Consider the following 26,000-nt stretch of genomic DNA (forward strand, 5'->3'; position numbering starts at 1 on the left):
TCGTTTTTACGGATCCGTATTTGCATATAAACAATACCAGGGCGTTTACCTTTACTTAACCCTCAAGTTTTCCATCATAGTTTACCTTCACTCAACCCTCAAGTTTACCTTCCCTCAAAGTTTCTGAGTTTTCTTTTCGATAACCTTCTACGTTATGATCTACTTGAATATTATCTCTTACCAACGCCGTACGTGACTCGCCATCTTACTAGGAATGACAATTGCGTGCGTCATGTGATGGATGAGTACCGACTTAGAAAATTCTACCTACATTAACCATGCGAATTTACTTCATTCTACCAACATTACCACCGACGAAGTTTGTACTTGGAGATGTACCGATTTGCTCCTGTTGTAACCGCAAGTATAACGAGCGTCTGGCGATTAACGATCTTGATATAAATTGCTCCGATACGTCTGATTTTACTTACGCTACGAAGATATAGTTCCGAGCCCCGATTGTGCCTACGTTACTTTCTTACTATGAAGATTCATCCTGTGCCGTGTTACTTGAGATACTAGCTACCCTTGCTTTGTCAATCAGTTCTTGAAGCTGCCGAGACTTGGTTCGAAACCGATATCAACAATTTTTGTTACGTTATTTGTTTTACTCCTAAGATTTGGCGCATTCGATCTTGTTTACATTTTCAATTGATTAGATCAATAGAAATTTAGTTATTTGTGCATTGTAAAGTACTTTTCTTGAATTTAACGACACGTCTATGCTTTTATACACGATGTTGTAAGGATAATCCGTGCTCGATCAAAATCTTGCTTTTGCTAGTGTAAAGTCATTCGAATTATTGATACCTATTGAGTATTAATTACGGTTTTAGTATACGATTGTCTCCGTGCCAGACGTTGCTTACGCAATATTTTATATGCCACACTATTCACTACCCTCTTTATTTGTTTGTTGTGTTGTGTCTGTTACAGATTTGATAGAAAGCGTCCTTGAGCTCAACAAGGTCGTTGCGACATGCAGTTCAAAAGGTAATTTTTATTTTGGACGACTCCTTTATATGACGTTTGATTACACACTGGTTTTCGATACAAACGAATTGTAATTGTCACATTTGCTTGATATTCACTTATAAAAATCACCTTTTTTGTAAATAAAATGATTTCGATTAAAAAAGATAATACACCGTCAATTGTTGCAAAATCAGTAGAAACATTTATAGGAGAAAAATGAAAATCATTAAGAATATGAAAACTTGTTATAGTGAATGAATAGGAAGCGTCTTACAAACAAAATGCTGTCATATATGAAGGAAATCACAATATATTTTACCTTTTGGTGCATACATTCAAAATTTCAATCAACGCTGCGATTAATAAATGCAACAGATTTGGCTGCATACCCTATTAGTCCAGGCTATATAATATTTTTTTACCAAAAAAATTAGTTACCTGGCGAAACCGGGTTTTTCAGGCAGGTGAAATGAATAGAAATTGGGAAAAAATAATTAAAACAGCTGAATTTTTCCGCGGGTGAATTCACGGGGGTTGAAAAGGGTGGAAAGGTGTGTTTTGAAAATTGTGGCAAAACTATTCATTTTAGACAAAAATGTAAAAGTGATAGAGATTAAAAAAATGAGCAACTTTTGTATCTGCACTATTTTCACATTACCTTCAATTTTCCTAGAAAAACCGGAAAAACTGTTTTTTTCGTTTTTTATTTTTATTCTTGCGAAAAAAAGTCGTAGGAGTTTGAAATTTGGAGGAAACATAGCTTCTTTTACGATAAAAAAGAAGATAAACAAAATAAAAATAATTTTGGACTCGTAAAGTTGAACCGTTTCCAAAATCTCACGATTTCTGAAAAAAAACACCTCTTTTTCAAGGGGATGAAAAATCTATTTTTTTTCATCGTATAGTGGTGCGCGGGGTAGCAAAATTTTTGGGAAGACTTATATTTTAATAAACAAAAATAAAAAAATTCGAGAAAATCGCCAAAAACTGGAAAAACAGTTTTAAGATGTAGGTACAAGGTTTTTGACATGATAAATCATGTTGAATGTTAATAAAATTTTTTTCAAAATCTGTCTTCTTGCTTCTCTTTAATGTTTGCTTAAATATTCTCTTTTGTTATATTATGCTCAACTGTTTTAGTTAAAACATCTTTATTATTTCTTTTTTCTGCATTTTTACCGCAATAAAAGCAATTCGAAATAAAATCTGATTATCTTGCTTCCTGATTCCTGAACAATTTTTTTTTGTTCACTGACTCTTCTTCCTGCCTGTTTTATAGCTGATGCAATTGCGTCGGGCCTGTTGATAAACTTGTAAAATCTGTAATAAGAACGTTAGTTTTACCGGCCAATGTAAATGATTTGAGATGTAAAACCTGGAATAAACTTTATGAGGATTTTATTCATAATTCCTGTAAATTAACGATCAACAGGCCCAGCTTAATCCCATCAGCTGTAAAACAGACAAGAAGAAGGGTTAGTGAACAAAAACAAATTGTTCAGGAAGCAAAAGAATTCGATTTTACTTCGAATTGCTTTTATTGCGGTAAAAATGCAGAAAAAAGAAAGAATAAAGATGTTTTAATTATGGCAGTTGGGCACTGGGAAACAAAAGAAAATATTTTAGCAACATTAAAGAGGAGAGAGAAGACAGATTTCAAAAACTCTTTATTAGCGCGTTCCAATACGTTAATTTAGTTGCAAAGAAGCTATTTACCTACTGTCAAAAACGGTATATTATCTTAAAACTGTTCCCCCAGTTTTTGCCACTTTTCTTCAAATTTTTCTATTGGAATAAATTTTTTTAATTTTTGATTATTAAAATGTAAGTCTTTGCGAAAATGTTGCTATCCCGCGCACCTCTGTACGATGAAAAAAATAGATTTTTTATTATACCTGAATCACAATCTCCGTTTAAAACACTCAAATGCGTGCGAAAAAAGGCCTTTAAAACACACGTGCTTTAAAGTTGCTAGGTAATGATACTTCAAGTATGACTTTTGAAACTGTCATCTGGGGTTGAAATAAAAAATCCTCTTAGGTCGCTTTCTATAAATGCAGAACATTGCTTTGGCTTGTACCTATCCTTTGGTTCAAGCTTCCACAAACGCGCTCAATTTAGGGCATGCTTCCAAATCTGTTCCACTTTTTAGTCGCAGCAATGTTTGAAGTTTTGAATGAATGCACCAAAAAATAGAAGATTTAAATACCTTTGACATTTCCTTTATTATTCACAAAGACGATGATTTTTATAAGCAAACGTCAAGTGACATTTCCATGGCAATCGTGAAATTTCGAACACCAATCCCACTTAATTAGACATGTATTCGAGTATAACGTCAATATGATTTCATTGTATTTCCTATTTTTAAATTATACTGCAGGTATAATAAAAAATACTATAAGATACACGTGTATAATTGGTCTCTAAAGCACTTGCAACGTTAAAGGCACTCCGCTTTGCGTGGTGCCCTTAAACTCGTTGCGCGTGCTTTAAAGACTTGATTATACACTTGTATCTTAATATACTATTTCATCCCCTTGAAAAAGAGGTGTTTTTTAAGAAATCGTATGAGATCTTGGAAACGGTTCAACTTTACAGGCCCAAAAAATTATCTTGTTTTTTATCATGAAACAAGCTACATTTCCTCCAAATTTCAAACCCTTTAAATCACGTGCGTTTTAAAGACCCTACCTAAGTATCTATAGAAAGTTTGATGTTTTTATTGACTGGTCTAAAATAAAGTCGTAAAGAACTTGGGTAACCCTCTCGTCAAAACATTGATACGAAAATGAAATCCATTTAAGACACTTAACAAATATTACAGTATCGGAAAACTGCAAATGAAAATAGGTAACTCAAATTGCAAACTAAAGAAATGCGGCGTGTAACGACTAATGCGCAATAACCATGTAGGTAGCTAGACAGTTCAAATGTATTGTAACGTAAATTTAATTACGTGATTCGATTTATTTATTTACAATTAATTCACAATGAATTTTTAACAATGCTTTAATAGATTGATTTATAATAGATATTATTATTTATTACTAACTTGCACTCGAATGAATAACCTGTAGATTTATAACAGACGAGCTCGAACCACTAGTCATCAATTCCGCATAGATGTTGGAACTGTCATTAAACACAACTAAATTTGCATAGGCAGCAAACGAAAAGATTCTAGAAAAATCATGGAATGTTCTGCAAATAAACACTTCATATTTCCCGTCACATCCTCTTTCGTTCCCTATCGCTGGTTGTTGATCTTTTATCGACTTGCCGATGCCCCGATGGCACCCGTATGTCCCTGGGATGCTCGCTACAGTACCTAAATATTTCCATCGTAAACAAAAAATAAGTATAGTAATTTTAGGCAACCATACAATGTTAAGTATTCCCGAACACTTTCAATATGTGTGTGATCTGAATAATCCTAGCCCAATTTATAGTGAGTCTATGTTGTTAGTAGAAATCTCTAAAACTTCAGTGCAGGAGGTGAGTACATCCAAAATAAAACTGTGTTAAGATAAATTTCGATTAAGATAAGTCTAAGACATATGAAGAAGATAGTTTGAAGTAAATATGCTCCTCTGAGATAGGATTACCTAGACGTTGCCGTACTCAAAGGCTTACTAGCAATTTAAACAAAACTTCGAATGATCTGTAATACAAACAAACTCTCTCACCTTTCGAGATTCAGCTACGAAATGCGGGGTACCTACCACCCATCACAGGACACAGATAATAGTGATCCTTTTAAATGTAAATTAAAGTGTTTATCTGCGCATATTTTTTTGTTCGAAAACGAAAACACGATTACAATTGCCCACTTAAAGAATTTTTCATTTAAATGTTAATTTGGAATTTAAACATACCTAAATTAGGCAGAAATATTTATTTTTGTACATCCATGTTCGTCATTTAAAGTGCTTCGTAAACGTCTTCACCTTTACCACTTACTTAAGAAAGTAATAACTCGTAGTCCCCATTAATTTCAGTTCATTGAGTTGGTAGATTGTTCTTAAATAAACAATGTGAGGTTTAATGTTTAATCAACGTTGTTATTGACATTAAGTGCTAACATCAAAATATAATTGGCAATCTACAAGTGTAACAACATTCGAATAGTCAACTACCGTAAAATTGTTCCTAAAGAAATTCCAATTTATTTCAGGACCGAAGTTAAATCTAACACTGAATCAAATGGGAGTTTTGGGAGTCCTACAGCGATTTACTTAAAATCCTGCCAGAGGAAATATACATGTGCGTTTGCAAAGTAAAGTAAAAGAAGTGGGTTCCTAAATTTGATGATCGCTTCACTGTCAGAACTAGGCGACGGTAGCACTTGTTAATGCTGAAGTGAACATCAATCTGATGAATAAGTGGTTTTATGCGTGCCGAAAGTAAATCAAGCTATGCAAGCACACGACAAGAATTTACGGAGTGACGAGGTGGTGTCCGGGGTGTTTGTAACATTTACCCGTCCGTGCCATTACGGAATTCGAAACCCGGCAGCAGAAACAACCACTTTACATCCATCGGATACTCAATGTCGACACGAACATGAATATTTCAGGGTAATGGCTTTCGCATCAAGCAGTTCTTTTTGTTTTATTTTGTAAATATTGATTTGTAAACATTCCGCGGACAACTTCTCATGTAATCTTCGTCTCTCCCATTTATTACGAGCTCCCTCAATCACGACCACTGAATTTTAAAGGCAAACAGAAAGAAAACGTTACACATTGAATCTCGTACTCGGATTACTCCATTTATATTTAATGTGTGGGAACATGAAAGAGAGGTCGCTCGTTATACATGATCCTTTAGCCTAAACATTAAAATTCCACATCTCCTTCGCTGCAAAGTCTCAATTGAAAGCTCTTCCCTTCAAAAATCCAAACGGTAATGTATATTCATAATTGCGGTTCTATGGAGTGAGTGTGGTGTTGGTGGTTATCTTTCTGAAAACCCCCTCCGCTCGAGGCATATCGCCCATATCTTATACAAACTATATTTATTGGGATCCTTTCAACAGAGGCTTTTGTTTGAGCTTCCTGGGGTAGCTTAAGTGAATTAAACTAATCTAACCTTAACCTATAGGCTTTCAAGTAATTTTTTTTGTATAAAAGAAGCGTTTCATGAACTTTGATAAGACATAAATTGATTAAACGTCGTGAATCGCTAAGATACTGCAAAATTTGTGAGTGTATCGTGCAACTCGTTTGCGGTGATGTTTTCGGTGGTTTTTCTACGGTGACTGAATATGGGCAATTTAGATAGCAATAAAATAAAGCCGTATTCTACTTTGCTTCCAACGTATTTAGTACACGATTTTAGTGGCGAATTAAGTTTATTGCTTTGGGGTCCTTGGCTTGGAGGTTTTTTTTTTTTGTAATTGGAGTGATGGATGCAATCCCGTTGTCGCTCACTATGTTTATCATTTTTAAATGCTAAAAGGGCTGATTTCACCCCGCGAATTCCATTGAAAGCCGATGAGATACTACATTGTTGTTTCGTCTGCACCAATTGAAACCTATTGTAAGTCAATAAGACTGTCAGCGGATTCTTCTACGAAGAAAGGTTATTATTGTGATAGCCACTAATGTTGATGCTGTCTGCCAAGTACATTTTACATGTTTCCTCATATTTTGTGATGTACCTACACTGTCGAAAATAGAAAAAAATTTCCTTTTTCCTTTGTGTTTCACGAAAAGAATAAATGCGCAGGTATTTCCAAAGATTTATAAGATATTTAAAATCAGGATGGGTCATCCTGTATGTGAATTCCATTTATTTGTTGACGTTAAATGTTGGTTGAATTTGAGATTGGACACAAGATTCGATCATAATAGTTGAATTCGAGGTAAATGTTGATTTTGTGTCAAAATATTTATTTGATGTTTGATTTTGTTTAAATATTTGTTTTGTTTATTTTGTTTTGGTAATTGTAAATTTAAATTACGTGTTAAAAGATTCAGTTTATTCATCTGGAATTATTTGAGTTCTATTTTAAAAGTTGATGTCATGTCTTTTTCCGGTCATTGCGATAAGAAGTTTTGTTATCGCGGCGTAAGCTAATTAGTTTTAAGTTGGCGACGTGTTATCGCCAAGTTGAGCGTATGTTCGATTTGACGATGCGCATTATTTTGACCGTAAATGTGGAACGGAAAAGCAGTTTGTTTTAAATAGGAGAGTTGATCAAGTCTTTTTGGTTCAAGCTCTTTTTTGGGTTAGTGGCCGTTGAAACGCTTGGCGTATTTGAGCGTAATTGAAAATACAGTCTACCTTGTTTAAAGTGACTGCTTAAGTGGAATTAACACGTAACACGAGCATTTCATTTGAAGCAGGATTTTTTACAGGATTCATTACAGGAAGCGCTAGGTATTCAGAAAGTTATTTGAATAAAGGACAAAGTCTCTAAAGAAAGTTTCCATAAAAATTAGGTCGAAACTAATTACAATTATTTGTTCCTTATTTGTTGGAGTTGGGATTTACTACACCCTGATTTAAGATTTCTTTAAATTAAATTGTTCCAGCGATCGCTAGTAGCGTCGGGTTTGTTTTTTCACCATGAGACCCTATTTTGCTTTTAGCTTATTGGTTTATGACCAATAAATTTGTTTCTGGTTAGTTTTGTGTTTAATCGAGCCCAAATTACTACCGAAATTAGAGTGTTCATGTTAAATTTGTCTATTTCGTACCCAGAATTACATCAAGTGTTAATTAAAAATTGGTTAATGAAATCTTTGGACTGTTGGCGGCGGTTTCTAAGAACACGGGATTTTGATAAGGTTTAATCCATTTGCAAAATTGTATATCAATTACAATAACGAAAGTTTTGGTTTATTATCGCAAGATCCAAGAACATCTTCACTAATACAGTCGGTGATCCTGGAGACTATCAAATTGACAACACGTGGAAGTGGAACACGTGTCCTACTGGGAATGATCAGTCCACCAATAATTAAGGAACCACACAAAAACAGAGAGGATAAAAACGGTTACTACATTTGCCTTGGTACATGAGTCAGTATAAAGCCAAACTTTTTTCTTCTCCTAGAAACTAAGACATACAGGATGAACCAAAATTAAATGACCAAACTGCTAGATCAGGTACTTGAGCACAAAATAGGGCGATTTATACATGTGTATCGAAATTGATATAACAACTTTAAGGTGCCAAATCTAAAATTTAGCGATTTTAGGTGTTGAGTATTTTGTTATTTTAAATTTCACTTAAGTCAATGCGGATGAGTTGTGACCGGTTAATGAAAAGTTATCAGCGCTAGTCACAATACGAATGTCTTTTGCTTACCCAAACAGCCGAATCAGCATTACTCAGGATGAGCATGGAGCGATGTGAGAAGCGCGAACTGAGCAATCTTAAAATCTGGTCGGTGTTGATAGATGGGGCTTTATATGCATTTCATTGGGTAAGGAAGCCGATTGATTAATGATTAAAGATCAGCGCTATTTTATGGGCGTGTTGAAAAATGTAAGGCATTCGGTTTTGGGCCACCAGAGCGTCAAGTGCGTGATTCAAAATAACAGTTCTTTCGAGAAACCGTAAGCTGGAAAAACCACATTTTTTTTAAATGCTTGAGGAATCTTGTGGGAGTTCAAGTAAAAGAACTTAAAGATCCTGTAATTAAGGTTAACGTAAAAGCCGCTCGTCAGTGAAAATCGTAGGAAGAGTTCGAAAAAAAATTGCTTTGTGTTTGGTGAGTAAATAAACATTACAAGAGGAATATTTAACGCATTTAATTATATGGCGAACGCAGCAGTTTCGTTCGAACACTAACTAATTGGACGTTTTGTGAATTCCTTCGAAAAGGATTATTGTTGTTGATGTGATTATCAGTAAAAAGTATACTCTTTCGGTAAAACCAGTTTAAACTACGAAAATGAAAATTAATATCTTCAACCCTGACGAGGGATGGTCATTTGCTCCACTTTGGAAATCTGCCATCCGATTGGATAATGTGTCACTTTCGTCATATCTCATGGCGGAATAAGTTTAAATAACCAGGTTTAGTAATCTACTCTTAGATGTTCCAACGTGTGTTAAGTAGTGCGTGTTACTCCCATTTGTTCATTGATAAGAGTTTTTATATTTATTTTATTTTCGATTTTTGTTTCTTGTTCTGATAAAGCTCCTTATGAAAATGTTGACTGTTGATGTTCCATTACGAAGCATTATTATTGTTTACGGTTTACTACTTGTTGAAGAAGTCCTGGAGTTGATTTGATAGATGGCACCACCTACTGATGGAACCTAACCACGCAAATTTGCCGCGCAGAGCCAGCGTCTTGATTTTTGGGTATCAATAAGGTGACATTTGCTAGTGTTGAAGAAAAACTGAAAAACATGTCTTTTGTTGAGAAACTTGGACATTTCTTACTCCCCCTACGATGCAATGCACTTACGAGTTTTTTTTCAGTCCTCGGTGTTTTGAGCTTAACCAGAAGTCGCACGGAGCTAATAGGCAAATACGGTGGTTGTGAACGATATTTGTCGCATTATAGATGAAAAACACGCTGCTCTTTTTCCAAAAAAAAAACTACAGTGATTTCGGTACCAATCGAGATTTGACGCGTCTGGGGCCAAAAACATTCTTCAAAATTTACTTTAGTGATCTTTTTGATATGCCAATATCATCAGCAGAGTTTTTTTATTGTTAATCGACGGTTTGCAAGTACCAATTCCTTGATTTGATTGTGTAAATAACGTTAATTGGTTAAGTGGAAGAGCAGGTAAGGATTTTTTCACACCTGAACTTCGCCATTTGGACACTATCATGTTTTTTTGTTTTCTTCTTTGTTTCTTCTTGTTATATTGATATCTTGTGTCCAATAAAGTCCTATTATTATTTTATTGACGTGTTGCTCATCAGTTGATGTGGATGGTCGCCCGGGACGCTCTTCGTCCTCAACTCCTTGTTTGCCTTCATTGAACATTTTGTACCAATCAAATGTTGTTTTTGATAGAGCTTGATCCCCGTAAGCCTTCTGCAACGTTCTCAACGTTTTCGCAGCGGTTATTCCATTCACTGTATTATATACCGAGCCCTGTGGCTTGGGAGGTTATTCATTTTGATTATTTTCAGGTTTGGATGCGAGAATTGAGCTCACTTCTTGGCGTCAAGGTCTAACTAGCAATTTCGTGTACAAGGAGATATGAGAAACTGCATTTGCCGAGAAGTACGGCTATCTACCAAGGCATCACATCGGATTTGCAGATCATCAGGTTGTGACTTCTGATGACGCCTAGGTTGTCCGGAGAGTAGTGGTAGCTACTTAGATGTTCTTCCAGCAAATTGAATTTTTGAAATAAACATCAACCTCCAGGAGAGTGAAAAAGTAACATCTGATCCCAGAAACTCACCAATTGGCATACGGTCATTAGATCTCGGAAGAAATATTAAATACCCGGCAATCGCGAACGAACTAGTCTGCGACCGCAGGGTGATAAGAGAGATCATCGAGATTTAACACTCCTGCCATGATTGGTCCGAAGAGATAGTCGAATGCAAACGACGGGCTGAAAAAAAAGGACATTGATTTAAACTTAGAGAGGGGGAAATACTGTCCGTCACCTGGAATCAACTTGTCAAAACCCAGCCAAACAAATTACCTACCCAACTCGGAATGTATGACAGCTATAGGTTTCGCGAATCTGCCGAGAGGTAAAGGCAGGGAATATTCATCGAGGGACATTTCAATGTTGAATTTGTCACAGCGAGAAAGAAACAACTTATCATGTCCTGGGCTTGTCATCTTGTTTTGAAGATAGCCGGAATACAGTTCACAAAGAAGAGAAAGCCATCTGAGCTTGTAGGTATCCCGAAAAAATACAAGGTCACTTTTGGAATATTAAAAATATGAAATTATCGGGATCTGGTTTGGAGCAAGAGGGAGAATTTATTTTTGAAGGGGGGCAAATTTCTTCAACCGTTAATTTTAAGGATAAGTCTTATTTTTATTGTTTCTTGTCAATTTATTAAAGATGATGTGTCCTTAGCATGGTATATAAATTAATTAGGTTAATATCTGATTGGGAAATCTTGGAAGTGGTATCAGGTTCCATTCCTAAGCCCCGTTTTTGTGACAAGAAAATCGGTCCGAAAATCTCCCGTGCCATTTTTCTAGCGGAACAATGAATTAATGTTGCATATCGTTCGATTGGGTAACTATTAATTATTAGTTACACTGTACATAATATAGATACATGCATCTTACTAAATTATTAAACTCGTGGAAATATTGGAAAACCTCATGGGTCCCAAGCGTACCTAAAAGCTTAGTATGCGATGTCGTATCGTATCTCTCGAAGTTTCCAAGACGCTTACTCTGAGCATCTTATGGGAAACTTGGTACATTATTTCCGATGTCATTACGATTACGTAACCACCTATTAGTGAATTATTAAAATCTATATTAGCGCGTAATTCTCATTAAATTACCCATTCCTATCAAACATCCAAGCATTTTCTTTTGTATAAATTGAAACGTAATCCCTCAATAAATATAGAAGAGTTTCCTTCTGAAATGAGTTCAATAAAAGCAATTTTTACCTAAAGCAGTCCATTAGATACCATTTCCTATACAGCGGAAATTAATTGCTACTTAAATTACACATTTCAAACCGCCACATTTGGCCTCGATTTGGGCTTTATTTATTAGCGTTAGATTGTAACTTATGAAGCGTCTAATTCGATTATAATCATTTGTGGGATGTTTGGACAACTAAATAAATGTTATTCTTTAATTGTTTTCACTCTGGTTTACGGTCAATAATTAATGGCGATTTATTCACGAGAAACGGTCCGCTCTAATTAGTACGATTTTCGTCGCGTTTCATTAACTTCATGTTTTATGTTTATTTATGGGATGTGGAAGGGGAAGTCGTTAAAATAGATGTAGCGTAATAAAACGGGATAAAGAGCATGATCGGATAAAATCCGTGAGAAGACAATTGGCAGACATTTTCGATGCGATAAATTTCCTGTGAAATGCAAAGGTCATGGCAGGTCCAGGGTGCCATTTTCAAAAATCCAGTAGTCGTGATGAAATCCCACAAGCGTTGAACGGAACGGAAACTGGCCTTGTAATGTCCGAAAGTCGCCTTGGAGATGGTTAACCCCTGGTTTATCTAATCTAGCCTGAACCGAACACTGTACTGTCAAACGAAAACAACAAAATGCTCGTTTCTTTGATTAATCCAATGGCATTTGTCATAAACTGCTTGATGTGGTTTAGGGGAAGAAATATGAGCTGTTAATCCTTTTGAATGAATGCGCGAATATGTGCTCAATCTATGATCTAAATAAAACAACGTCATTAATGCAAATACCAATGCCACCCACAAAACAGCTGTCAAGCTAGCTCAAATCAAAACAATCTTTAAATTTAGAATTGTAATTGAAAAAATCTCGATGTTGACTTTAAATGAACAACTTGGGAGACTCAGTAGCCACGATTAACTTAACACCTGGCATAATTCATCAACAAGAATAGAATCTGACATGAAAACTATATCTGAGTCTCACTTTGGGTTCGATTAGGCACAGTTTAAATGACAAAGGCACAAATTTATTCCGCAAAACATGAAGAACAAAACTAACCAAGACGCTGGAAGAAAGAGGGATTTTTAGCGCCTGTTTTTACACATACTCTGCGTGCAAGCGTTCGACAGACAATTAAATAAAGAAATCTTAATTACTTAAAGTTATTAAATAATCTAATCAATCAAGCGGTAACAAATTTGCGATATTCAGGCACACTAAAACTGTCACACAAAGAGAACCCTATAAAAAAGGATTATTAAGATTACTTCTTCTGCATACTTTATTACAATACTGGCAAATTACGTTTTCATATAAACAGACTGCGTAAAGGAGTGTACCCGCTCTGAAACCGTCGCGTCGCACTAAAAGCAAAAGAAAAACTCTTCTAGTCCTCTCCCGCATTTAAGGCAACACCACTTCCACCATAGAGAACTCCTTCATAAATTTTCCAATGAATCGCCAATTACGATTAGATTCGATATACGCCAGCGAGGACGGAACGCGCCAAATGTCTCCCCTTCTCCAAATGAAATGCGTAATTCTTCGTAACCTCTGCATTCTCATATCAGCGAAAGAACCCCTGGGTTAATTAAATTTCGCCTAGCAATAAAACTCCTTATCGCAACAACCAAATAAAACCTTTTGTAAAACACGCAAATTTGACCAGATGTGTCTTACTTTTAACACCTTATCTAAATAGAACAATTTACAACACCGAGAAAATAAAAACGAAAAAATTACACATCTACACACATTTCTAAAAGGAAATAACAAATACTGAAACACAAATTCAACTAAAATAAACCAACTTTGTGTTGATTCGTAAATAAACCACTAGATTTTTTCTTAAACATTGAAATATACCACATAAAGGGTGTCTCATTCTTACTACCGGCCAGAATAACTTCTGTAAGACGTAGATGGGCGTCGACTTACCCTCCCCTTGTTACAATGTGGCATTTACTTTCATGTGTTAATTTCTCGGAGTAGTTTCCTTTTCGCTTTGGAGGTGAGTATTTTTGTTTTTTTTTGCAAATATTTCTAAGGGGACCGAAATTCCAGGAACGGAGATTTCGGAAGCGTATTGTAAGCGCCGGTGCCATAAGTGGGGCATGGAAGTTTGAAACTTTTGGTTGCGAATCTTCCGGAGCGAATTTTATGGGCGAATTCGTCAACCTAGCCAAGCATCCATCTATTGTCCGTCCAAACCTCCAGGTGCAGTAAGAGCTTTACACGAATTTAGTGTAAGAAGTATGCCAAATTTACCCATCAGCAACAATAATTGAATAATTTGACAGTAGAAGGTTATACCTGATATACATTTTGGCAACATGATGCACTAGGGGGCTTGGATGGGGTATAGTATGTTGCACTAATTGCATTTGTACTTAAAGGATGTTTTGAAAAAAAAATCGATTATTGTATGTTCTGGAGTCGTTAAACTAAATTTCATCGCATGTGTTTTCTTTTCTTTTCACAATTAATTTAAAAATGTTTGTTAATAAAATGTAAATGAATTAGTTAAGTTGAGGTTGCAGGATTTGGATAAGACACTTACGATGAAACATCATGTTCCATATACTTGTTACCCGTTCCAATAAAATCTTCTTCTCTCTATAGCACCTGATTTACCATAGGTGAAATGGAAACAGTATTCAACTTTTAAAGCCCTTTTTAGAGGGTGTATTAGAAATCACTATTGAAATAGAAATGGTGGGAGAGCTCAGAATGGTTGAAAAGTACGGCGTAATTATGCATAATTATACCATTTAAAATAATATGCTCCAAATAAGTGTACCCATAAATCCCCCCACTTGTTCAGAATATATTTGTAGAGCTGTGCAAGTAAAACTGAAGGTAAGTACCTAAAAACGTAATTGGAAAAGTGTCTTCCGATAGAGTAAAGAAAAGGGTGAAAAATCCTCACCTGGAATTATCCTGATTATTATTGGATATCTTGTGATTGCTCGTCGCCTGTAACAAAAACACCTGTTAGTATTAGATTTTGTGAGTATTTTCGACATTTACAAATTAGTCGAATCATAAACGAAAAGTTCGTGTTTCCGAAGAGCTCTTCAGAAACCTATTGAGTGCCGACAAGTACAATAAACTCTGTTAGCTCACCTGCAGCTTCCAACAGAAGTGGATTCTTTATTATATTGCATTACGAAAAAGGCAGTTAGGTACAATCCTAAAGTGTTTACTCAGTTTTGTTTTATCGGCCTAGTAAAAACACATTTTTGTTTATATCAGAGTAAGATCGAAAGGCTCTGCTTATTTTATTTCAATTAAAGATAATTGGATCGCCTGAGGAATATTCAAATTAAATAAATTTATCTCTGCTAGTGCTTCGGCTAAGTATAACAATGTTCTTAAACGAGGATTGTTTCATTCAAATACGTTCGGCCATTATCAAGGCAACGAAATTCGTTTGAAGGATATTTATGCACTAATGAGCTACTATCAAACATCATCAAGTCTACAAAATCATTTATAACCCATCCAAAAATACTCGGTGGGTAGTTATTAAGTAAGCGAACTTTCTTAGACATTAAGCATCGCGCTAGAAATACAACAAAGACCTAGGCCAAGGAACCTTCGTCAACTTGACCTCCCGACGATCATTCCGTCGTTCCGAAGGGTTTAAACTTCGCTGTCGCTCCCTAATTCAGGTTTCCAAGGAAAACATCGTAACTGCTGTTGAATTATTTATCCACACTCTACCCAGAGAGATTGCCGACCCCATTCGTCTAGAAAACGCCAAGATGTTGAATTCCTTAAATCTAACATCAGCAGATTGGAGTATGTTGCTCTTCGGAATCTTCGCAAGAATTCCAATTTGGCCATCGTCTTTGTAGAGAAAGGCAACGCCACAGTCATATTAGATGAGTCTCAGTATGCTGACATAGGTCCAAAATCTTCTTAAAGGGGATACCTACGTCGTCTTCCGTTCAAAATCGAACGAAGCGTTTCAGCTGTATCAGGTATTCTGCGCTCCCCAACGATGCCCAACGTCGCCTTATTCCTAGCGACTGCCGAGGTTGTACGGTCTTTCAGAACCATCAATTCACCCACCAACAAGCTTCCCAAGTATCTTGAAGGATTTCACAGCTCGCACGTCACCTCACAGTCTGAATTCCGGTCATTTTATTTAACGCATCTCCGATGTTCGCTTGGATCCCCAAGATCTTCTGGTCACGAACGAATTACAGCACGTCACCAACACATCAGGTTTTCAGAGGAAAATTAGTTTATGACATATTATGTGGGGCCATATAATTGCGGAAATACCGTTCCTAGAAATTTCAGATAGGTGTTATTTGACTACCATGAGGACGATAATGTTACTTTCCTTAAACGTTGTATTGCCGGCTGGACTATCGGTACCAAAATTAGCGCCACAGACACTTCATTCTCTCCATTTAAGCAAAAAACCACTTCCTCTAATAAACACAATATCGTTATTCCATCTACGCCGCCAGGACTGATAAAACACCTGCATTGATTATCTCGCAAGTGACATTGTTTGCCGAAAAACTATACTATATGGTCTAAGCGAAAAACTGATTAATTCTTTCCCGATAAAAACCTTTTGTCAAGACCTTACCAGATAAAACTTTAAACTCACGCCAAAAAATTTCGATTAAATGTTAATGGTTTTAAATTTACCATAGAAATTAAATACAACAAATAGAATTAAATTAATTAAACAATTACCTACTAAACAAGAACAAGAAAGTAACATTAAAATGTCTTATGAATTAAAATGAATTATATTACATACAGGATGTCCTAACCGAGATTACGCGTTGCATTGCATTGCGCGTAAGTTGAATAGATTTCCAGCTTTTTTTTGCTAACTAAGGTTTGCAAAATAAATTTTGAGGTTGCTTACTTCATTTGCTTTTTTTTATGACAATAACGTAATGTAATTCAGTCAGTGGGTATATTAAACCGTTTTTAGTGTATTTCAAACTACTCGTTTCTAATAATTTTGTTTGCAAAAGCGTAGAATGCCAGGCATTTGTAACGTAACCCCTGACAAGACTGATAACTGACTTCCTCATAATACAGACCATTAGCGATATTACTAATCAAGGCATAGGCCAGCAACTAAAAGCAATTAAAACGGAAGTTTGCAATCCACGTAGAGATATTTATTGTAAGACGTAAGCTGGTACAGAGGTTAAAATGGCATGGGACGTAGTGATCTGTCTTCAATAAATGTTTTGCTAGGACTTCCTTCGAAAATGATACGTTTTATCCATGTAAGTCGGATTGAAAATTGTGCCGCTGCGCGTCGTACCATTAAATTCGTTACGCGTGCTTCAAAGACTTTATTAATGATTATGCACTTGTTTGTAGCGCATTTTTGCAAATTTATTTGTAAAAAAGGTAGCTTTTAATCTCACTTTGGCTGGTTGGCTGGCTGGCAGTAAATGCGAGCCCGTAGAAGAATGCTTGTAAAAAGACGAGGAGTGTACATATACCTATCGGAGCCGTGTAGTTAACAACTTTAGGGACGGGGCTACAAGATGTGGGGTTGGCGACATCTGAGTGCCATCCCCGAGCGTGTTATACTAACATGGAGTTTTTTTCTATCTTCTTCTACAGTAACGGGACGTCGGAGGTGAGTACCGACAAATTATAATTCACGAAACTTGTGTGTCGTCTAATTGCCTTAAAATCAATGCATCTCTCAGTATTCATTACTGTATTTACCTAAAGACGTGGTCTTTGTCAAGTTATGTATCAAACAATCGTTAATTATCATTAATTAAATTTATACCGCCCGAAATTATGCGATTGACGAACGTCAATTATTTGTAATCGGAGTTTGCTCAAATATGCGACCGGCTAAGGTATCTTATATGAAATTTAGCAGAAAGGATTAAGTATTTTCTTTTGTTTACCTTAGTGTACTTAACGTATATTTTAATTTCATCGTTTGGTCAAGTATTACAGAGAAATTTGTGCTGGTTTAGTTGAAAAAGGTTTACTGCAGGTGTCAGTGAGGTCAGAATTGAGCTTAAATTTTGGTTCTGTAAACCGCAGGCTATTTCAAACCCCGAAACCAGTTCGCGTTTCAGTGCCAAATCGGTCCGAAAGTTAAGGTCTCAGTCGGCGAAAAAGAAGTGTATATACCCCACCAGAACCGCCCTCGCACTTACCTCAAAACATGAAATGGCATACAAAGCCAATAAGATTTGGCCCAAAAGATGGAGGGGGGGGGGGGTCGGCGGGGAGCCTCGACACGGTGGTAGAAATCAATACTTTTGGAATTTAGTGGCAGTTTGACTACAGATTGGTCAGATTATTTTGTTGAGCTACGAAAAATTGGTTCTTACCTACCAATGCATTCCCTGAATCACGATTTTGAATCATACCTTTGGGCATAAACTATAAATTATTGTATTACAGCGTTAAAACACAGATGATCCATTTCGGTACGTTGTAACAAAAATAGTGTAGGCATGACACCTACGCGCATACGTTATGTTAAAAATAAAACATAAATAAATGCGCGAATTGAGTAGGTAGGTCAAACATTCGACGTATTTTACAGCCATTCAGGAAAACCTTAACCTAGAGAATATAATAGGTAGGTAGGTACTACGTGGTCTGGACAGAGCAATATTGTTATTTGTATAACACGGAAACGTACATAATAAGCGACACGCACAGAAGTCTGTGTTGAGATATATGAACATGTTCTATTTTTAATATCAGCATGTGTTCCTGGCGGAATAATTCAAAATTAGAACATTTTGATATACAGGCTGTTGTGATCTTCGCATTAGGGGGACCAAACAAATTTTCAGGTGTTAGGTACCATTCACAGTATTTAAGAAACGTGTATAATGGTGATTGTTTATACAGACGCTTTTGTTTATCCAATACAGTAATAGCGTTCGTAAAATTGTAAGCTTTAAGTAAATCTTTCTGATGTATCTTACACGTACTTGTTTTTAATATCGTTAGTTCTCTTTTATACGCTCTTGAAGGCTCAAAATAAACACAACGTGTTTAATTTAGCATTTGTAAACGTAAACTATTTTAGTGATTTATTTTCTATGTCAACTTCGCCCAAAGCCGTTTTACAATATACCATACCATTGAATAAATTTAATTTTTTATTCAATGACCATACGCAAAGGTTTAATGATTACATTGCTTACGTTGTTTTTCCATTTAGAAGGAATTTTCATCAGTGAAGGCTGTTAAAGTATATTTTAAAAATCAATCCTATAAGTTCACATTAATTTCGGCCATAATGAACTAATACCAGGGGTTACTTCCAAAGATAAAAGTGATAAAATGCTGAATTAAATATCCGGTATCCCTGGAGTAGAAATGTCATGACGCACTTAGATAACTCTCTTGAATAATTTAAGATGTACTATATTATTTACACCCCAGCTATCAATAACCATTTTGTAAGTAACGTTTAGGTAGAATAATAAATAATCCAACGAAAATAAAATTTGATTGAGCGTATTCTCCGACGTTTTGTTTTATTTCTGTGGTTGATTTGCATACCAAACAGGCTTTCGTTATGTATGTAGGTAATAATTTCTTTTTAAATGTGTTCCCATTCGCCGAATTGCCATTTTATTTGATAATTTAATATTACTCCACTGAGTTAGAGCAGATATATCAACGTGTTATAGCTATCATTATCCATGTATGTATGAGTACGTCTATACGTGAATGAACCATTTAAGGTGATTTTCAGACATAATTTGACTATATAAATTTTATTTATTTATTCGAGAATTAAATACCAGGGGTTACGTGTCTTTTGTGCTTGAAGGGGTGTGCACTTCATTCAAAGTGTATATGTGTTTCATTTCCTTCAGAATGGACTATTAAAACAGCGTGGACAAGAAGAGATTTAGGTATGATAGTGCGAAATTTCAGTACGATGGATTGCGATTCCCGTGCGAGTCCTTGGCCTTCCAAGAAAAACCCAGCGATTTCAGGCAAATTTCTGTACATGTATGGCGGTAAGTAGATCCCCTTAGCCGGTTTTGCTTTCTGCAGCTTTCAATGGTTGAAAGAATCATAAACCATTTTGAATCTCTGCCCCATTTCCGATTGCTCTACAAGCGCCACAAAAAAAGGGATACGCGCCTTGGCGGCCTTGGTCCTCTTCTTTGTCAACTTCTCAATTTTTTTCGACAACCTTATTCACAGTTTGTCTTCCACTGGTGCACTTATCTTTTTTGAGGACTTCCCAAGTCTTGTTGTTTCCTTTGATTCTTCATCTGTTATCATTGTTTTTGACTATGTGGCCAGCCCATCGCCATTCCATTCCTTCAGCACGAGCCTGAAAGCCTTATCGCGAATAAGAATACAATCGGTACGAGTGACGGCGTGACCCTTACAACTCCCACATTTTCTCAATTTCTGACCGAGATTGAACATGGTGTGTAAATGGTCTGTGGTGTAGTGTTTTCTGAATCCAATCTATCATTAGAGATCCTTAGAAGTCTCTCAGATTTTTCACAGTATTCCTAGGGTCGTCTTGGAATCTTCTCTGAATCTCAGTGTTTGTAGAATCTTCTTCGGATTATCTTATTATCGTCTATAGCATTTCTGTCATCTTTTCGGAAACGTCTTCTATGAAGATCTCATTAGGTTGTCAAGAACCTCCATACCCTTCCGAGCTATTGAACTCATTTACATTTTTTTAAAGAATTTGTAGAACCTTTTTAGGGGCATCTTAGAATCCTTAGAGCCTTTCTTTCATGTATCTTTACAATTTTTAGAACTTCAGAATCATTGCAACCTTGTTAGAAAATGGGCCATCTAGAAATCCTTTTATCTCCCTGGAATCTACTGTTCTTGTAAGATCTTGGGACCCTAGGATCAGTTCGGAATCTTCTTCGTATCTGATAAAAATAGAGAACATTTACAACTTTTGAAATCTACCAAGTTTTCTCTAATAATCACACCATAGTTAAAATTTTCCTATAGTATAAGTAGAATCTTTTTAGAACCTAAATAGATCGATTTAACGATAATGAAACCTTCTCCATAGAATCTTTAATAAATTGAAATTATGCTACATGTTCCTCATGTCCATGTCACGGCCAACTAGAATACTGGGTTAATATTAAGTAATAAAATGACGTATGAAACTAAAAAATCTGTTTAGGTGGCTTTCTGTAAGTGCAAAAGATTTCTTTGGCTTGTACATATCCTTTGTTTGAAGGTTTCACAAACGCGTGTAATTTAAGGTATGTTGCCAAATCTGTTCCATTTTTTTTATCGCAGCATTGTTTGAAGTTGTGAATGAATGCACAAATGGATAAAAGATTTAAGTACCTTTGACATTTCCTTCATACTATGCCAGCACTATCGATACAATTAAGACTTTGTTGGTAAGACACTTCTGGATTTTGTAGGTAACAACTTTTCTTCTGCTTCTGCAAGGTCTTTACAACAACAAAACTTGAAATTCGGGTTTCACATCCCCAAAAACATAACAACAAATAAAAAAAACCACCATTTGACTCCACTAGTATTTATAATAAATTACAATACCATCCAACCTTGCAGTTTTCAGTGTTGAACCATATTCATTGTTAAAATTATCCCGAGAGACATCAAGGCGCCATGAAAGATTGATTTTAAGAAACGAAGGCGGATGTGACGCCTTTTTTCTGGGAAATGTGACGCTTGTTCTAGAACGTTCGGGAGCACTCGGAGAGCATTCTAAAACGATTGTTATTTGGTAGATAACAAATCGAATTGTGTTTCGAGTTAGCGTAGCGAAGTGCAGTAGGGTGTGTTATGTTATAGGTCGTGAGTGATAAGTAATAATTATTTACTGATATAAATTAATCCGTTTCACAGCTGTTATAAATTTATGGTTAGTTAATTGTAAACAAATAAATCACGTAATTACATTTACGTTACAGTATAAAGGTCTTTACAACGGAGTATGCATGAAATATATTTAGGTATATATGAGATATTTAACAAGAATCATTTAAAATTCCTTCAGAAAGCTATTTGAATCAAACATATACATTCCAAACCCACTGTGCTTTACTGTGAAATTGTTTCTTTTAAGAATTTTATTGGGAGGATCTATAAACAGGACTCGTTTGGCGTTTATTTTGTAGCAATAAGTAGTAAACTGGAGAAATAGTGTCTGCTCCAAAAAAAAAACACTTCGATATACTTGTAGCTTGTCAATTGAAGTCTAACGCTACAGGAACATATTTACCTTAATCCTCCACAGAACTTGATATTGGCGAGGCTGAAAGCATTTTCGAGCGAAGCAGAAACTTGGGAAATTTCAAGTAGTTTTATTAAAAATTATATGAAAACTTTAACAGAAGTTTATTCGGAAAGGTTTATCTGCACTACTTCGATGATCACTTATTGCGGACATTTTACGAAATGTTGCAGTTCATCGGGAAGTTAAAAATTATATGTTGATGTAGTGCGTCTGTGTTGAACATAGAGTTATCCGCGTCCTACAAAAGTTAGTTGAGGTCAAGCTGTTAGAAATAAATGCACGAATAAAATGTAGGTACTTGAAAATAGTAAAAAAGTTTTACATGTATAGAGGAGTACATACAAAGTGGGGCATTTTATAAAACTGCATCACTTTACTTTTGTACTTTGTTGTTGTGTTGTTGAATTTATATTTTTCATTTCCTCGGAATAGGGGACATAGTTGCGATATATAATATATATAATGTTTGGAAAATAAGAATGATACAAAGTCAGAGTACATTTTATTTTTTGACTCCTGAAGCTCAATGCACTTCATCCATCGTTCCACCAAGCCCAAAATCCTCTATTTCTTTCATCTCGCGGTTCGTGACAAATTGTTTCCTGTCAGATAAACTTTCAGTTTTGGAACAGGTGGAAGCTTGGCCGAGCCAAATCTGGCGAATAGGCATCAAGTGGAATCGTAAATCGGCCAATATTTGGGAAACAAGACCGCACGAATGTATACGGATGCATTGTCGTGGTGAAACAATATGTTCTTATTCGTCCGTTTAAAAGTGCTGAATAGCACTGTCCGTTGATTGTTTTACCAATGCGAAGGAAGTCGACTAGCAGAATACCATTTGAATCCCGGAAAAGGGAAAATGTGCTTACAAACATAATAATATATTTGCACGCTGAATATTTTGGCGAAGTTACGATATTTGGGCAAACCAAAGTCATGATTTTCTGGCTGTATTCCTATGTCATGGCTTCGCTAATTTCTTTTCCCCTCTTTACTGACTTTCGTTTTTCATCCTCCATGTCCGCAGCCTTACCACAGAAAATGCACTCCTATTTAAAGTCAAATTTTTTATCTTGAGACCGAAGAGAAAGTGGAGGATCGGCTTTTGAATTCATTTTTCTGTTAAGGAATCCGAGTATAAACTGACACGTCTCGTCAAGAAATGCGTGCCACATTTTATGCACTTCAGCTCTCTTTGCATCACGAAATATATCATCAAGACATGTTGGTTTTGACTGCTCGGTTGCTCGTTATGAAAAAATAAATTTAATACCCCTTTTTCTTTTACAGTAATTTTTTCTTCTTAAAAATGTATAATTCGTCCCAAAATTCAAATCAATTAAGAGCACTTCCTTTGGTACCTCACACCATTTTAATAAAAAAAAACACTGAAACCTTGATCTAACGAATTTAATGTTTTTCTTTCCAACACTTCCCCTAAAACACAAAATTCTTGTAACGAATAACAGATATACCTACCTAATATAACTTCTATCCAATTTAACAACTTTACCAATAGTTATCTTAAATTCTTCCTTCAATTTGTCCAAAAAATCTTCAATGATTTCTTGTTTCGTGGCAGCAACAAGACCATCGTCAACATAAAGAATAACCATCAACTTATCATTTTCATCTAGACGAAAATATAAACATGAATTGGCTTTGCTCCCTTGTAATCCAAAAGAAATTAGAACATCCTTAAAACGTTTGTTCGAACATCTTGGTGACTGTTTCAAACCGTAGAGACCTTTTCTTAATTTGCAAACTTGTTGACTACCATCCTCATAACCTTCGGACTGCTGCATAAAAATTTCTTTATCAATGAATCCGTATAAGACAGCAGTTTATACGTCAAATTGAGCTACCGTTCCTTTGCTGCAATACTCAAAAAGATTCGAATAGTATTAAAATGTACCACTGGACTGAATGTTTCTTCATAATCGATGCACTCTCTCTGATTGAAACCACGAACAACCAATCGTGCTTTATACCGAGCAATTTCTCCAGTACAATTTCGCTTGATCTTGTAAACCCAACGATTTGAGACGTTTTTTTTTACCTTTCGGTAAGTCAACCAATTCTCAAGTTTGATTTTCTTCAAGCGAATCCAATTCCTCTTTCATTGCTTTATTCCAGTGTCTCTGTTCTGCAGATTGTGCTTCAGAATAACATTTTGGTTCTTCTATTTCAGCCATCATAATTTCTAGTAATCGTTCTGGCGCTTTTAATGTTGTACTGTGTACATCTACTGGAAGTGGTACTACTTCATTTCTTTCGTGACTGTTACCATGACTATGATTTTCATTCGGAAATAAAGTCAACAATCTTCCAGTCAATTCCGGCCCAAAAACTACATTTTTAGGCTATCATCACAAAAACGTTGATTTTTAGGCTATCATCACAAAAACGTTGATTTTGTGGTCGCTTTTGCGGCCATAAAGTTTCACTTTATTGTACGCTTCTGTCAAACTTTACTTTATTGTACACATCTGTCAAACTGTACTTATTTGAAACTGATGTGTGAGACACAGTAATCTGTTTGATACAAAGCGTCTATCTGGTCTAGCCCCATCAAGGATAGGGCCATCCACGTGTGTTTTTTTCATTTTCGGACTTGTAGGAATGTTTCACACTATTTTGCATAATCACAATGTTCACATTTAAAATTATAGTTTGACGTTTCAATCTTTGCTGCTTGCAGACCTTTTTAAAGTGTAGAACCAAAACATGAGGAAGATGTTATTGCTTACATTATTATACGAAGAATCACCAGCAATTAACCGAAAACACAAGTGGCTACCTATACCTGCCATCAAAGTAGGTAATCAGGTTTCTAATAATTGTACAGCATGTTAACTATAAGGTCTTGGAAGCCACAGTTACGAAGGACCTATTGCATTTGACATTATTAAAATCTTGTGTAACGGAGGAAGTAGCGATTGTACTTTTACTCTCAAACGCCTGCTCTTATATCATATATGACTTAGGGTCGCAACGTTTGCAGCTTCCAAAATTTCATTTGGGGTATCTGAACTGTCGCTATCACCCATTTTGATACGCACAAAACACACGCAAAGATGCTAATTATAATTACATATGACAGGAAATGCTTTGTTTTTAATTGTCTAAGATAACTATGATTTTCAGAAAAAATATGTTTATGAGCATATTTTTGAATTCTTTTTTGATGATCGCCTAAAAAATGTTGTGTGCACCTTGGCCAAAAGTGATTTGTTAGGCCTCATCTGAATTGCGGCCTCGGCTGCCGCCTCGGCCACAAACAGCAGCTTCGGTTAAAAAAGATCACTTTTACGGCCTTGGTACACAAATAACTATTTTAGGCTATCATCACAAAAACGTTGATTTTATAGTCGCTTTTGCGGTCATAAAGTTTCACGTTATTGTACGCTTCTGTCAAACTTTACTTTATTGTACACATCTGTCAAACTGTACTTATTTGAAACTGATGTGTGAGAAACAGTAATCTGTTTGATACAAAGCGTCTATCTGGTCTCGCCCCATCAAGGATTGGGCCATCCACGTGCGTTTTTTTCATTTTCGGACTTGTAGGAATGTTTCACACTATTTTGCATAATCACAATGTTCACATTTAAAATTATAGTTTGACGTTTCAATCTTTGCTGCTTGCAGACCTTTTTGAAGTGTAGCACCAAAACATGAGGAAGATGTTATTACTTACATTATTATACGAAGAATCACCAGCAATTAACCGAAAACACAAGTAGCTACCTATACCTACCATCAAAGTAGGAAATCAGGTTTCTAATAATTGTACAGCATGTTACCTATAAGGTCTTGGAAGCCACAGTTACGAAGGACCTACTGCATTTGACATTATTAAAATCTTGTGCAGCGGAGGAAGTTGCGATTGTACTTTTACTCTCAAACGCCTGCTCTTATATCATATATGACTTAGGGTCGCAACGCTTGCAGCATCCAAAATTTCATTTTGGGTATCTGAACTGTCGCTATCACCCATTTTGATACGCACAAAACACACGCAAAGATGCTAATTATAATTTATTACATATGACAGGAATTGCTTTGTTTTTAATTGTCTAAGATAACTATGATTTTCAGAAAAAATATGTTTATGAGCAAATTTTTGAATTCTTTTTTGATGATCGCCTAAAAAATGTTGTGTGCACCTTGGCCAAAAGTGATTTGTTAAGCCT

The 26,000-nt window shown here is 35.8% G+C and overlaps 1 protein-coding gene across 3 annotated transcripts in view; it reads right to left on the minus strand.

Annotated features, from left to right (window-relative positions):
* The window catches only part of LOC116167671 (gamma-sarcoglycan), a 295,822-nt gene that overhangs the window by 25,761 nt on the left and 244,061 nt on the right, over nucleotides 1-26,000 (minus strand). For all 3 annotated transcript variants that reach the window (XM_031483117.1, XM_031483118.1, XM_031483119.1), the window contains one exon: nucleotides 14,476-14,522. In XM_031483117.1, coding sequence (XP_031338977.1) covers nucleotides 14,476-14,522 — 47 coding nt within the window. The remainder of the gene's footprint in view (nucleotides 1-14,475; nucleotides 14,523-26,000) is intronic.

Source organism: Photinus pyralis, unplaced genomic scaffold (assembly GCF_008802855.1).
Source record: "Photinus pyralis isolate 1611_PpyrPB1 unplaced genomic scaffold, Ppyr1.3 Ppyr1.4_LG4, whole genome shotgun sequence".
Lineage (NCBI taxonomy): Eukaryota > Metazoa > Arthropoda > Insecta > Coleoptera > Lampyridae > Photinus > Photinus pyralis.